This window comes from Musa acuminata, chromosome BXJ1-3 (assembly GCF_036884655.1).
Source record: "Musa acuminata AAA Group cultivar baxijiao chromosome BXJ1-3, Cavendish_Baxijiao_AAA, whole genome shotgun sequence".
NCBI lineage: Eukaryota > Viridiplantae > Streptophyta > Magnoliopsida > Zingiberales > Musaceae > Musa > Musa acuminata.
Genome location: NC_088329.1, coordinates 1,744,087 through 1,759,849, shown reverse-complemented (window position 1 = coordinate 1,759,849; position 15,763 = coordinate 1,744,087). Strand labels below are relative to the sequence as shown.

Sequence of the window (15,763 nt, the reverse complement as noted above, 5' to 3'; positions counted from 1 at the left end):
TATGTTGTTGAATGTCAAAGCAGTGGATGTAAGGTTTTATGGTTGACTTGGAGCAATCTATGCAAAGTTAGAGTGGTGTTGACTTGGAGCAGCAGCAGCAGCAAAGTAAATGAAAATGAATATTAACATCCTAAAAGCAAATCTGATAAGGTTTTATGGTTGCATCGAAAAGAGGCACAGACTCAATTTGACCGACGCATTGTGGTGCGTCCAACGTGTCAATGCCAAAGTGGACATGGCAAGGCGAAGATACTGACCAATGGAAGCTTCTGAGAAGATACCGACCAATCCCGACGAATCCGAATCTTATAAGAATCTGCATAAACCGTATACACGTCGGATTCCGACCGCCCCTCGGAGATCTCATCAGAACCGTCGGATCGAGTTAATCGAACGACTGCGATCTTAGAGGAATATAAATAGGGAGGGGCGGGCATGGAATCTTGTAGTATCTTCTCGCTCTCTTCGTCTCTCGGCTTTGGGAGATCGCGTGGGCGCGTCTCGGCGAGGCGGCGACGGGCGAAGGCGACAGAGAGGTAGTGTACGATTCCTATGGTTTTTCTTGCGAGGATCCACTGTGGCTTCGCCATTTCGGCTCGGGTTCTCGTCTTGATTCTCCTTCGAGATCTGCCCGTGGTTCATGGCCTCGCTTGTTTAGGATTGAGTTCAAGAATTTGTGCTTGATGGAGTGATCAATCTTTTGGATTCTGGTTGCGAGTTTTGTTTTGGCGCTGTACTGTTTTCGCTCCGTCTTCTCCTGATTTTATATAAGGGTTTCTACTGTTCGATGTGTTTTTGATTAGGATGGAGGGAAAAGGGAAGGGGAAGCTCGGATGCGATTTTAGGGTATTTTTAGGGTGTTGGCTTCCGGTGTTACAAGAAGAAGCTTTGATTTGCTTTTGCCGGTGCGGTCGATTGGTAAACGGGGGAAATTTTGGTGTAAAGTTCGCGTATTCGATAAAAGGTTCGTAATGATGTATGTATGTATGTCTCTGACTTTATAGCTGATGTGATTTTCTTGATGATAGACTGCAATCAGACAAGAATAAAATCCATAAGAACAATTTTTTTTATTACAGTAAATGGATTACAACCTTTGCAAAATGGATAACCTTTTGAGTTTCAACAGTTTCGTCGGACCGACCGAATGGCACCTGCAGTTGCGTTGGAATACACGAAAGCAAAGCGGCTGAAGAGAAGTTCGCAGGTCCTTTCTTCCAAAGCAAAGGGGAAACCACCGAGATCCTCTCAAGGATATCGTTCCGGCTCCATCCCTGATTGCCAGCATGATTCCAAGAAAATGGTTGAATCTGACGGTTCTGGCAGTGCAATACGTGCTAATTCCTCTGGCAATTCCAGTTCTCCAAATAGGAAGAAACGCATAGATGTAAATGTGGACAGATGCAATGGCTTCAATGCCCCACTGGAGGTGATTTCTTTGTCGAAGAAATCTGGTTCCAAAAGCAAGACATCGAGATTAAGATCAGAGCCAGAACATTTTCAGATGCTCCGAAAGAAAGTGCCCTCGAAGAGTGTGACAACTGTTGGCATTAGCACTTCATCTTCGATCAATGGGAGTGAGAAGATACGTGGTCAGAGCATTGGCCCCCAGATGACGGGTGGGTTATCAGGGAAATCTGTGCCTCAAAAAACAGTCCCCGTGAGTGACTTGCTGATGAAACAATGCGAGGCACTTCTCAAGAAATTAATGTCACACCAGTTTGCTTGGGTCTTTGACCAGCCAGTGGATGCAGTGAAGTTGAATATTCCAGACTATCACACTATCATTAAGCGTCCAATGGATTTGGGTACCATCAAGAGTAAATTAACCTCGGGTGCTTACTCCAGTCCGTGGGGTTTTGCCTCAGATGTGAGGCTTACTTTCAAGAATGCAATGACATATAACCCACCCAATGATGATGTCCATATCATGGCTGTTGCATTGAGCAAGTTCTTTGAATCTCAGTGGAAATTTATTGAAAAGAAGTCAGCTGCAGCAGATGCACATATCGAAAAAGAAACCCAATCAAATAAGTCGGAGTTGTCCAAGAAAAGGAAAATGCCTCCTACTGACTACAATGGACCTGTGCCCGAGAGGGAAAAATCCAAGATGATGGATGAGGAGAAACAAAGTCTGAACAGATGCCTGGAGTCTCTTTCGGCAGACCTATCAGATCACAATATCGATTTTCTGAGATGGCAGAGTGGCAATATGAAGCAGAGCATTGAGGAAACCAAAATCCATAATGATTCCTTTTGTGATGACAAACGGACTCTTTTGGATAACTATATAAAGGAAAGAGAGGTGCAGCAACCGGCAAAAACTGAACGTGTGAATGACACTGGTGTCTGCACCTCACTGATGCATCCTTGCAAAGGTTTACCTCTTTGCTTGTGCATTTGCTTCTTTGAGTGCGGGATGTAGTTATGTGGGTTTGAAAATTAAGCTTGTCTTCTTGTTCATTTACAGGCAACGATCTTGATGATGAGGATGTAGATATCTGTGATGATGATCCTCCCATGCCTAGCTACCCACCTTTGGAGCTACAAAAGGACTTAGGTGCTGCAACTACCGATTACAGCAGTTCAAGTGGTTCCAGTAGTGATTCAGATTCTTCTAGTGGTGTGTACATGCTCACATGCATTAGAATTTGTGCATTTTTCTTGAATTCATTTTCTTTTAGCTGATTGATTTAATTTCTATTTTCTAGTTTTTATTTCGCATTGGTTTTATTCCATTCACCAAACAGCAACATCTTCATGCAATTACATTTATGTCGAACTTCATGGCCTTGAAGAGATTATGATGGGCCGTGATAGTTTTTGAATATGTTAAGAGTGCCTGGGTTTGTTGTATTTTTTTATTGTAATAAATTTCAAGTATAAAAATATCTTTTTGTTTTTCTTTTACTCGTCTGAAGCTGGTGATGAAATGACCATAGCAAAATTCATAAGATGTTTTTGAGGACCATAGCTTGTGAGTTTCGGTGTCATGCCAACAGTTACTGCTCTATTCTCTTTCATGCATATCTAGCTTTAGTTGTGGAGAGGATGTGGGCTGAATGTTATGATAGTGCTAGATCTCCACTACAGGAATAGTTATAGTTCTCTTTCCTGCCTGCATGGTATGACCAATTGCTTCAAGTATTCCATAAATATTTGCTTGGTTGTTCAGATCAATCCGACAACTAACATGGTGCACTCTCATTGTTCACATTGAAAATTGCATTTCCATTAGTTTGATTATTCGGATATATAGAGCAGATTTTATGTACTATATCTTTTTAGTGATAAGAGAAGGCAAGCACTTTTTCACTTTTGTATATGATTATACTAAATCTGTTTGATTTGGACCCTTTTACTAGTTGGAACCTCCTATGCTGAATAATGGCAGATGTTATGGAATACTGCATCTGTTCATAAATGATATGTATTACTTAGTTTGCTCTAGCATGGCCTAAGATATTTGTAGCTGGAGTAAAATGCATTACTCTTCTAATTGCTGAAAAGTGGCTGTTGATCTATGGCTCTATTGGTTGGAAGAGAGCTATGATTAATACATTTCCATTGTTTCATAAATAGATAGGCTGTGTGGTTAACCTTCTCGATGTTAAGTCAAATCTTTTGTTTTGTTTATCATTTGTGGTGACCTTTGCTGAAAAGTTTCACAGCATTAGACATAAGTTTAGTAGTTTTACATTTTTTCGACAACTATTATAGATTCTGATGTTGTATGTTTCTATTTTCAGACTCCGACAGTTCTAGTGGAAGTGATTCAGAGGATGAGGTTTCTATTCCAAAAAGTGCTGCCGAGGTATGTCTAACAACATGACACTATTTTTGCAAGGTGTATAAATGCTTCCTGGATGAGGAACCTAAGTTATTTTATAGCTAAATACCCTCTCCTCTTGTTGGTCTTTCTTTTTATGCACTATGCTTGCCCATTCTTTTTCTGGTGTTATTTTAAGAATTAAAACATCCAAAAACTTGAAATTTCTATTTCTGTTGTTCTGTATCAGGAAAATTCAGGAAATAAGGCATGTACCGATCGAGAGAAAAGTGACATAAGAAAGCCATTTGATGTAAATAGTGAGTTCTCGATATGATAAACTTTCAATTTGAGAGGAAAGAAATAATGTATATTTGTTCCTCATTCTGCATTGGATTGACTTTACTGGTGCTATTGGCAACATGTAGGACCTTTGAGTGGGTTGACTCCCTTGGAGATGGATGTTGATTCAAAGCCCCTATCAGGTGATTCTGATGGGTGTCCAGAGGGTAAGCATGCTTCATCTGAGAGGAAAGTCTCCCCAGAAAAGCTATATAGAACAGTTTGGCTGAAGAGCCGTTTCGCCGACACAATTGTAAAAGCTCAGAATTCTCTTGACCAGGTTGGATAAACAGAGGACGTTAATCTGCTCCAACTTCAGTGTTTTTGCTCCTTGGCATGTAGCCTTCTCCTTTATATCTCTTAACAATTTATGTGTATTGCTATTCTCAGGCTGACAGGGGGGATCCTGAGAAACTGCAGCGTGAGAGGGAGGAAATGGAGAGGCAGCGAAGGGAAGGTAGCAATGGCTATTACCTTTGTTCTCTTTGAGCTAGATATCAAAGTTCATTCTGCTGAGAAACTTTTGTTCTCTATGGGAATAGAGAGAGCAAGGCTTCAAGCAGAAGCTAAGGCTGCTGAAGATGCTCGTAGACGAGCTGAAGTGGAAGCTGCAGCAGAAGCTAAGCGCAAGAGAGAGCGTGAGAGGGAAGCGGCACGTCAGGCCTTGTCACAGGCATGTACTTGTTTCTGTTTGGTGATCTTCTTTCAATGTCTTTTGACATTAATGCAGATACTTTTGACGTTACTGCAGATGGAGAAGACAGCGGAGATCGATGATTACTGTCTGGTTCTTAAAGATCTGGAAATTCTTACAAGAATTCCAGCTGGAAGAATACCCATGTCCCTCAATGAGAAGTGCCCAGTTCATTATTTTCTGGATGATGTAGAAGATTTCAGATTTGGAGGTATTAACCCTATGGAGCAACTTGGTTCATTCATGAAAGTGGATGATGAAGAAGAGGAAGAGGGTAAAACTAAAAGGGCTCCTCCGAGTGATGTTGAGGAAGGAGAGATCGTATGACACTATGTACCTTTGCATGGCTTTGGTTTTGCTCTTGGTTTAAAAGCACATGGTGCTGCAGGAGCCTCATGAAATGTACATAGACAGGGTTGAATGCAGTTGGTGTCCAACAAAGGGAGCGTTGCCTTGTAATCCAAAATCAAAGTGATGCATGGGCTTGTTGTTTGTGAAGATTGGTTTTCATACTTATGTACATCTTCTCTGAACTCTAAAAGGAGCAGACTACTAAATTCAAAAGAAGAATTCCTTCATTCTTGTCTCACTGGATGTGATTTTTCTGTTCTCTGTGCTGAAATGAATGCTACTTATAAAGGGTTTCTTTCTCTTTCTTCTATTTTGTGTTGCTCCTTCAATTGGAATGGTAAGAGAATGAAAGAAAACTAGTGCTCACTGTTGTCAACCTGATACTGTGTACAGGTTCACATCATGAGCTATGTTTATTGCCAAAACCTTTAAAGTTTGCTTTAAATTACTGTTTCTGTGATCATGTAGTTGTCACCTCTTAGTTGTCTTTGTGGTCTTATATTAAGGAATGTGAAAACAATGTCTCTGTTATAATTCCCCGATGAGGAGCAAAAGAATGCATCATGCTTAACCGATAATTTTCCTATGAGTGCATTCTTAGACAACTATGCTCTCGATCGAAATTAGAGTGAGCGAGTCGATATCCTTTCAAAGCCTTTTAGAACCTCCTATAATTTTATGCCAAATTTTGTTCCTTTTAGAACCTCCTATAATTTTATGCCAAATTTTGTTCCTCCATTGTCGTCTCGATAATACTTTCATCTTAATGAGTAATTTAAATCCTAAAATTAAATTATATTTTGATTGTGACATTAAACCCTTGAATAAAATTAAGTTATAATACTCCTAATTTGATCCCACATGACAATAGGAGGATACTTATATTATTTTAATATGCACAATTAACTTGAACGTAGGATATATGAGTGTCATATCTAATGTAAATTATTTTAATGCAATACATGAATTAATCATAAAATAGTATGTCCGACTCTCGAGTTCCATTACATAACTTAATATGATATATAAATGTGTTAAAAGATATTGTTATCATCTAATGTGCATGATAGTGTTAATGTGAGACATAAATATGTCATGATTTGGTAGCTTTTGGTAAAAGATAGGCTAAGAAGTCCCATCAATAACTCAATTGCAAGAGGAAGTAATATATGTTCTATTCCAAGATACATGTTTTATCTTTCTTGCAAACTCAAGTTTCTTTTATTATTGTTGTTAGCATTTCTGGAATGTGTCTCATCTAATTTTGTTGGTACAAAACCCCTCTATCTTATTTCCCAAAATAATACTCAATCATGGAATATATTCCCATTATCTCTCAACTTCTTACCCTTTTATTTTTCTGTATAGCTTTTTATTCCCTTTTAACCAAAAATAGTGGTCTGATCCTGAGAGCTTTAATTGATTATGGAATACTTTTTGTTTTGATGGAATTAGGTATGTTGATACATTATAAGTCCTTAATTGAATATGAAGGAATTCAAAGTGAGATATCTCATATTTGGTTAGAGTGTATCACATAGTTATGCATTATTGGATGGATGTAATCACAAGAAGAGATGTTTTACATTTATTAGAGAGTTTTAATGCTTATGTGTTAGATGAATGCATCAGAGATATTTTATATAATTAAGTTACATTAAATATTTTGATGCTTATATCTCGATATATAATTATTCGAGGATATATTTTGTTAGATTACGATAGTCGATGTTTTAATTCCTTTTATCAATACATTGTATTCATCAAACACTTAGTTATTTATGTCCCAAATAGATTATAACAAATCGAATAATTTGTTCAATCATAATTGGACTACTAATTATTTTATTTAAGAATAGTTAATATATATATATATATATATATATATTATGAAAGTGAGTCAATTAATTTTTACTTAACAAAGTAGGTCAAATATTTTCTTCCATGAAAAACAAATTAAGTCGGATATTTTTTTTCTCAATGAGAGTGAGTTGAGAATTTTATTCATATATGATAAAAAAAAAAAATTTAGGGGAGAGCTTAAGAGTTTATAATGGATTTTAAAAGTTTGGAACCTATTTATAATATCTGTTCAGTAACTATTGATAGCCACAAAATATTAAATATTTCAATTTAAAAGTATTATCTTTTAAATATCATGCTAATTGATTGCTGATGACTCCTACATCAAATTATAAATATTTTTCTTAATTTAATAAAATTAAAAAATGATGTATTAATATTACACTTTGTGTTAATAATATTTGCTACAACTAAAAATTAGAATATTTAATGAATAATGAATATTCACAACATTGCGATTTAATTTATTGGATTGAAATTGTCATCCCTATCTTTCTTCCAACAATCCACTCCCCTTTTATTTCCTACGTGGAAATAACCACAGACTCACAGTGGACGACAGCTCGGCGCACCCGAAGCAGAAAGGCCTCATCTCTTATCTGCCGACGTGGCGGGCCGGCAGCGCACAGAGCCTAATTCCCTCCCATCAATTCCGTCGATCCGACGGCTCAGATCATCCCAAACCCACCGCGCCTGATCCTTCATACATCCAACGGCCAGGGTCACTCCAGAGCCACCGCCACGTGTCGGTAAACATGGTAGCAGAAACCGCCCGCGTCCCCTCAAATCAGACACGTGTCCGTCTCCGACTACCCTCTGCCCTTCCCTCCTCGAGTAGTAATAATAATATGCAATAAAGGCTAAATTGCGATCATACCCATTACATTGTAATTATTTTCATCAAGTCCTTCTCTCGCACAACGTGTAATGTTACACGAACTTTAAAGCTAAATAGTTTTACATGCATGCCCCTGAGTTTAGAATCCATGAACTAAGATGGAATTTTGGATCTTCGAGGGATGGATTTGTAATTGTGGCCTTCGCAAGGGTGATGTACGCAAAACCCATTAATGCTAAATTGGGGCGACGCGTCGTGTTCTTTTTCGATTGCTACGCTTTCGTCCCTTCCCCCTGGCCGCAGAGAGAGGAGAAATAGAAGCTTTGGTGCTTTCTTCTCCGTTCTCTCCGAAGCCCTTCGATTTCCTCTCCCTCCGCCATCAGTTGTTCTCCTCCCAGCGTACGATTTTATTGCTCGGATCTGTGGTGGAATTGCTATCCTTCTTTATCTGCTCCGGTAAAAAAATTCCATTTTTTAGCTTTTTTTTTTGTTGGTCTAATTTGATGTTTAGATGAATTGATGTGAGGGAAAGGTTTGTTCTTGAGAACGTATCAGGGTTGGGTCGGAAGTTGGATTAGACTGCTAATCTTTTTTCTGGGTGCTGTTGGTGCTTGGTTGATGATCCTTCCCTTTCCCCATGTCTTTTTCTGTTTAGGATCCGGCTCAAGAGGGCTCGATGAAATTTTTGGGGCTGGTTTTTTTGTTTGCCATCCGAAATTGAGGGTTTTCTTGGGGTTCTGTGATTTAGATTAGGTTAGGTTTACCAAGGTACATACATATATAAAAAAAGAGCAATCTTTGAAAAATCGGAGTATAGGTCAAAATTCTTTCTTTTGATTTTGGTACAGAAGTTGGGTTGAAAAAGATTGAATTTGGGTGCGTTAGGGTTACAGTACCATGGCGTTGAATTTCCCATCTTGTTCTATATTTTCTACTCGATGTATTCATACCGATGGTGAGTCCTCTCGATTGAGATGTGAGAGGAGCCCTCTTGTCTCTCGTTGGGAGACTGATAGTGGGTTGGCCGATGTCGAAGTCGCGTACGATCCGCTTGATCTGCTACCGGAGGACCCATTCGGGATGGGGCTCGGTGACTTGTTTGGGTGGACTTTGTTGTACTCATCTGAAACCCAGTTTTGCCATCATGGTTGGATGGAAGGATGTGATGGCTGGGTCAATGAGAGCTCGACAGAATTTTCTGTTCATGAGGCTCAATCTGGAAACTTGGAATCTGGTTCGGATGCCGGACAATCTTCAAACTGCAATCATTCAGAAGCCTTCTCCAGCGAAGATGTTGGCATGCCACATGACGGCCTGTTCTTCTGTCTTGCGTATATGGATGTTCAGAGTCTCCTCTCGATGGGAGGGGTCTGCAGGTCCTTGCGGTTGGCTGTTCAGAGGGATAATCTTTTGTGGAGGTGTATGCATATTAATTCTCCTTTGAGTGAGAAGATAACAGATGATATTCTGCTGAGGCTAACACTGCAAGCACGAGAGTATCTACAGTGCTTGAGCATGTCAAGTTGTTCAAAAATCACAGATGATGGCCTGAAGCTGGTGTTGGACAATTGTCCTCGGCTGAAGAAGGTTAGTGTTAATGAATAGGAAACTTGTTTAAGTCCATTTGCTGTTTCCGTCATCCTCTGTTTATTTTTGAGTATTTTCTCCTTGTGTTATGATTCATTTGTTTTCTCTACATTTATACTGCTTAACAACAGATCATTTACTTTTTATATAAATTTATAGGAGAGGTGAATTTATCATCATTGTGATTCATTTATTATAGATTATTTGATTCTATTTATTGGTGACCTTATTGGAAATGAAAATTATCATGTTGATACCATGTATGAGTTTTATGTGGCAATTTTGTTGCATAACAACAAATCAAAACTTGTTTCTTTGGTTGAAAATATTTATTGACAAGCCATGACCTATATCAACTCTATTATAATCTTTAAAGATTGTTTGAAAACTAAGAAGGTGGTATGTAGTTGGTGATTGATATATTGTTTTTATTGAGGTAGTTTTTAGTTGAATGATCATGTTTGATCATGCAAAGTAATGAACTTATTTAAGAAGATTGGGAAACTCTCTTCTGCTTCCTTTCATTTAATGGCGGTGGACATTTTGCTCTAATTAACATACTTTTGTAGCATTACTTAGTGTTCTTCTAGCCATCAATGCAAAATTTTTCTAATGTGATACTCATATGCCTTTTTGTTGTTTAGTTTATTACAGGGGACTTATATGCGCAAATGCATTTATATTTTAGATTTAATTTTTTTTTAACTCTTGGCATTTTAATCTTTTGGATTGTTTTGTGTTCAAATTGCTTTACTTTAGAAGCACAGCAAAAAATTTACAAACAATAAGCTGAAAGTTTGATGCTTATTGTTGTGTTCTTGAACATCTGGATTGTCTTCCAATGTTTTTGCAAGAATTTAAAGTATGCTTCCATATGTTTCTTCATTACATGCTTCCCTACTTTGTGTTGGGTCTTCTAGTCTTTTGACTATTTCTTCATCCAATATCTAAAAGTTATTGCTTGTTGTCAAAGTATAAAAGAAAAGTGACCTAATGCTGCTGTCATCAATATGGGTTTGGGGAAGATCAATATGCATCCTTTCTGGTCACCCAGGTTGCAAGATTTTCCCATGGCACGTTAAGGCAACATGGCTTATTTTTTCAGAGCCCAGGCATGAGGGATAATGCAAGGCATATATGTTAATTAGGTGGGAATATTATAAAAATATGGGAAATGGAGAATTGGATGTCTTTATCATCCTTAAATGTGTAGATATTCCAAATTTAGTATTACAACATAGATGGTAAAGGTAATTGCAAAATATAAGGCCTGAACATTATGAGAAAGTGGCTAAGGAAGTATAAGATTCATATGACTATTTATCATGAATATGCAACTTTGATAGCATAAATTAGGTAAATAAGGTGGCCAATTTTGCATGCTGAAATTAGATGCTTCCTACTAAATGATCTCGTGTTGGCATCTTAGTAATGATTCTCGTTCTGATCTGGGTGTTTGGGGTTTGAGTATGAAAATGGCTTCTTGGCATGCAGGGTAAGGCTCTGAAAGATTTACTATCTGCAGTCCCTGCATTAGAGAAGCGTTATGTGCTAAGTCATCATTCTTATTATGCACTGTGAACCAACAAGTAATGGGTTGTGTTTCTAGGTTTGATGTTCTTGTGGTTCTCATTCTGATTGGGGTGTTTGGAGTTTTAAGTATGAAAATAGCCTCTTTGCATGCTGGGTAAGGCTGTGTAAGATTTATTGTCTGCAGTCTCTGCATTAGAGAAGCGTTATTCACTAGGTCATTATTGTTATTCCTCACTGTGAACCGACAAGCAGTTGGTTGTGTTTCTAGGTCAGGTGATCTTGTTGTACATTTGTCGTCCCCTTTAGTTTTATACATGTGCTATGGTAACTCTATGTCAATCTGGCTGAATTTTTGTTTATTTCTTACTGTTATCACTTATTTAGGTTCTTTAAACTGTACGGATATCCTTCAGTAAGTTCTTTGGCCATTCCATATGATTTAATGTAATTCTCAAGCTTTATCACATTTTATACCCTAGTTTATTTTTCTGGATATCTTAATGTGTACCACGTATCCGCATAAATGTAGTATATCGTGCTGTCATGTCTCATGGCATCTTGGTCATTTGTTTGTTGGGGCCAGTTTTTGTAACGTAATTCTCTTTTGGAGGTATAATTTTGCATCATCTTTTTGCAATCAAATCTAATGTTGTGCACCATACAGATCTGAGTTTCCAACAAAGATGTGGTTAGTAATATAATTTTTTGTGACATTTTGTTTTGGCAGCAGAAATAGCTCTATATTATTATTTTATTGCATTTTTTAACTTTTTTTTTTCTTATGAAGAATTTGTTGCATAATACAAGAATTGCATAGTTCTGTTTTGTGTGTTTACATGATTATTTAAGTTTCCATCTTTCTCTGATCATGACTATGTTTGAGGGGTTAGTAATATTCTTTGGTACTTATTTCTTGAGATAGATTAGACACTCTTTGATGTCAGCTAGACACATGAAGATTTTCTATTTAGGCTTCAGTGGTTCTTAGAAATATGGTATTGACATGAGACTATCTACCGTGCTAAAGTGAAGTAACTGTATAGAGAGAATTCTGTCATTTATGATATTAATTATGTAAATGTTCTTTTGCGGTTTTACTAGTTTTTTTAAGGTCGTGTTGGCTAGTAGACAATGTGACAGAACTGCTTTTCCTCTATTTGAATGAAAGATCTTGTTTATTGAGTTATCGAAACCAATAAATGTGCCTTAAATCAACTAGATTTCTGCTGCTTCTGTTATTTCTGTCCATGCCTATTAATTGAATTTGAATTATTTCTTTGTTCTATTTGAATGGCAATCCATATCTTGTTGAGCTATTGAGATCAATAAATGTCATATCAACAATTTAAAACCTTAAATCCACTAGATAAAAGTTTCTCTTGTAATTCCTTTCCATGTGTAATAACTGAATTTGAAATCTAGGAAAGGGTAAATTGAAGAATTTGAGGCCCAGTAGATGGAAACTATTATGTTTCCTATCAGATAAACCACCAATGACAATCCATATCTTGTTGAGCTATTGAGATCAATAAATGTCATATCAACAATTTAAAACCTTAAATCCACTAGATAAAAGTTTCTCTTGTAATTCCTTTCCATGTGTAATAACTGAATTTGAAATCTAGGAAAGGGTAAATTGAAGAATTTGAGGCCCAGTAGATGGAAATTATTATGTTTCCTATCAGATAAACCACCAATGACCAGTAGCCATTTCCTAAATTGGAGTTGAGCTCCTGCTAAAGTCACAAGAGATAAATTAAACGTATTGAATGGGAATAATAGAGGATTGTTATCTGGTTCTGCCTTGGTGAAACATTTTAGCAGAAACGGATGTGAAGATGTCTAAATGATGTCTCTTATTAGTTGGGTTGGGGGACGTGGCCTACCCTAGCCTTGCTTGAATTTGTTCGGGACTCGACCTGCATAGCATGTTGATAGCTGAGTAGGGAGTAACTGAAGACAATAGCATAGGCTTGTTATCACCCCTCTTGGTAGATGTGATAAAATCATTCAGAAAATGGAGAGGTGGACCAGAGATCTGTCACTTTTGTTATATGTTTTTCATGGTACATGGATATCAGGGAAAATGTGTAAGGATTGTTATTTTCTTAATAGTTAATAGTATGTATTTTTTGTGATTTCGTTTACCAACTTTAGGAATTTGTAGTTAACCATGCATGTCTCATTTTTCTTTAAGTTTTGTTAACAGTAGCTTGACTTTTGTGGATGAATAATCAGTCAATTTATTCGTGCAGAGAGTTACTAGAGCTATTGAGTGTAAGGTTGTTTGATAAATAGTTGCTTGTAGTTTTGACCAGTCTTGAAATGACTGCTATTTGTGCTGAATTCTACTCGTAACTTGACTGGATTAAAGGGTTTTAATATACGGGGAAGTTGAGGGTTCTGTTAGTTCATGGCTCAGTTTACTTTTAGGAATACAACTTTCTTGGCTTGAAAATCCAGTCATCCATTTCTAGTGTTGCTTCTTTGAAATTATGTCAGTCTTGGGGTTTGTGGATCCTGCCTGTCTATTTCTCATGATTCATTATTTATCCAGTTCCTTGTAGTTTAATCTTAGGGATTTGATTAGTATTGTTTTCTTGTGTAAAGAAAAATGGGAAGATATTGTGTATGATGAAATTGATGTAACTACCCTATGGTCAAGCTCCTACATTTCTATGAGCATGGCATGACTTCAAGTTTCTCTGCTGAAAATTTCTTTATTTGTTTTTTGCAAGTCACAATTTTTTTTACTTTTTAAAGATAGGATTTGCACTTCTGTGAATCATATCTAGTGAAAAGGAAAAAAGCAAAGCATTTGGTCCTGCTTTTTTGCATTTTTGATCTTTTGTAGTCCTGGTGCTATTAGCTTCCTTGTGGATGATCAGATAAATCACCAGAGGACTCTGTCCCTGTTATATAGTGGTATTAGATAATTTGGGTTAGAGTAATCTGTAGACTACTTAGGTTTCTTCTGGCCATACTTTTAATTATTTGGCTTTTGTGATATTATATTAATGTTTGTTTCTCTTTGGGGCTATGCAGTTAAGTGTTCCCGGATGTGTGAGACTAAGTCTTGATGGCATCATAAACAACTTAAAAGCATTCCAATCCCGTGGTATGCCAGGAATAGAGCACCTCAAGCTTGGTGGGTTTTTCATTATATCGCCGCAACAATATGGAGAGCTGAAGATGTTGCTAGGTGTGGACCAACGTCAGCAAGGCCAAACTCGGAACCCGCGGTTCTACCACATCCATCGCCTATCTCCTGCTTGCTATGATGACTGCATCCTTGATATTGAAATGTGTCCGGTGTGTCACAGATACAAGCTTGTTTATGACTGCCCATCAGAGAGTTGTCAAGAGAAGGGTCCTAATCATTGCAGAGCTTGTGACGTTTGCATCGGCAGGTGTGTTCAATGTGGGAAATGCGTTAAAGATTGCACATATGTTGAGACATTTTTCCTCGAATACCTCTGTTCTGATTGTTGGAAGCCGCCACCGGTTCACCGTGACACCGATGGAGTGAAGTGGCCACTGGTTCTCCATGACACCGATGAAGTGAAGTGAATTTGCTTCGATATTGCATCTCAAACTATTGAGAGTTCAGGTGTCCTTATTTTCTTTGTTGGTTCATGTTCTTCGAGTGATCCTGTATTCTGACCATAGTCAAGCAAGAACCAGGAGTGATTTATATGAAAGGGGGAAAAATAAATCTGATGAACTTGAATTAAAAGGAAAATTACATTGTTGAGATCGGCTGAAAAGCAGTTCAAGCATGAAGATAAGATTCAGAAGCAGATTTCCAGGTAGCTTTGACATGCCTTTCTATTTGATGCTGCCTGTGGTTAACCGTTGACTTCTATATTCCCGCTGCTTGGAGTAAACAAATCTGGGTTGACTTTCTAGTAAATATTCTGATTACCAGGAATCTGTAAGAGAAGTCCATGCAGTGGTAATTTTACTTTTTATTCAATGCCATGTTGAAAAATGGTTTGCATCAATGCTGCCAAGTCTTTCTGACCTGAACAATAACTTTGGTGGTAATGTTTGTGAAACAAACCTCATGTTGTTTGTGTTGCATAATGCTATACTGCTTCCAACTTTGAAATATGTGATGACTTTGAAAAAAAACCTCATGTTGTCTATTTCTTAAGATGGATGCTTGAAATATTAAATTTTATTGGATGAGATTTTAAATATTAAAACATTAATAAGGGTCGATTGTAATTTTATCGTTTTGGTTGGGGAGTTTATTTATTTATTTATTAATTATATTATTTAAAATATAAATTTTTTTCTTAAATTTGGATGTAAATAATTTAAAACAATTATGATATTCTTTAATCATTTGTTGTGAATGAATGCAAATTTGTATTAAATTTTGCATGCATACATAAACATCTCTCTAAAGTCTTAGAGCCCTGTAAAAAAAATAAAAAAGATTATAGACCAATAATTGTACTTAATTTTTTAAAGTTAATCGATTCTCAATATAATAATAACAACAAACTTCAATTAGTGTTTTAAGTTTTTTTTAAAGATATTAGATATTTTTTTAAAAAATTAGTAGTATTTGCATTTATTTGAATTCAACGATAGGAAACAATAAAAAAAAACATGGATTTACATATCTGAAGGAATAAACACACGGAATCAAAATATTGAGAGAAATATATATGTTATATTTAAAAATTTTAAAATTTTAATACCTTTTCAAATTCATGGTAACGATGATTATGTATACCAAAATATAGATATTTTGATGAATATATTTTCATAATTT

General features: G+C 36.8%; 2 protein-coding genes across 2 annotated transcripts; both read left to right on the top strand.

The window, feature by feature from the left end:
- The first annotated feature begins 486 nt into the window (after positions 1-486).
- On the top strand, positions 487-5,346 carry LOC103977379 (transcription factor GTE9-like). Its single transcript, XM_065148135.1, has 9 exons — positions 487-964; positions 1,130-2,378; positions 2,471-2,623; positions 3,750-3,814; positions 4,020-4,089; positions 4,198-4,391; positions 4,502-4,568; positions 4,654-4,784; positions 4,863-5,346. The coding sequence occupies exons 2-9, from the start codon at positions 1,148-1,150 to the stop codon at positions 5,130-5,132; spliced, it is 2,181 nt and encodes a 726-aa protein (XP_065004207.1). The 5' UTR covers positions 487-964; positions 1,130-1,147; the 3' UTR covers positions 5,133-5,346.
- Positions 5,347-8,111: 2,765 nt separating this feature from the next.
- On the top strand, positions 8,112-15,090 carry LOC135615697 (F-box protein SKIP14-like). Its single transcript, XM_065114548.1, has 2 exons — positions 8,112-9,444; positions 14,023-15,090. Exons 1-2 carry the CDS (start codon positions 8,755-8,757, stop codon positions 14,545-14,547), a joined length of 1,215 nt encoding a protein of 404 aa, XP_064970620.1. The 5' UTR covers positions 8,112-8,754; the 3' UTR covers positions 14,548-15,090.
- Positions 15,091-15,763: the final 673 nt, after the last annotated feature.

Bases quoted from the DNA above. Each gene is read 5' to 3' on its own strand.
- LOC135615697 (XM_065114548.1), top strand. From the start codon at position 8,755: ATGGCGTTGAATTTCCCATCTTGTTCTATATTTTCTACTCGATGTATT. The intron at 9,445-14,022 runs GTTAGTGTTAAT...GGGGCTATGCAG, and splicing joins ATTGTCCTCGGCTGAAGAAG to TTAAGTGTTCCCGGATGTGT.
- LOC103977379 (XM_065148135.1), top strand. From the start codon at position 1,148: ATGGCACCTGCAGTTGCGTTGGAATACACGAAAGCAAAGCGGCTGAAG. The intron at 2,379-2,470 runs GTTTACCTCTTT...GTTCATTTACAG, and splicing joins ACTGATGCATCCTTGCAAAG to GCAACGATCTTGATGATGAG. The intron at 2,624-3,749 runs GTGTGTACATGC...TTCTATTTTCAG, and splicing joins TGATTCAGATTCTTCTAGTG to ACTCCGACAGTTCTAGTGGA.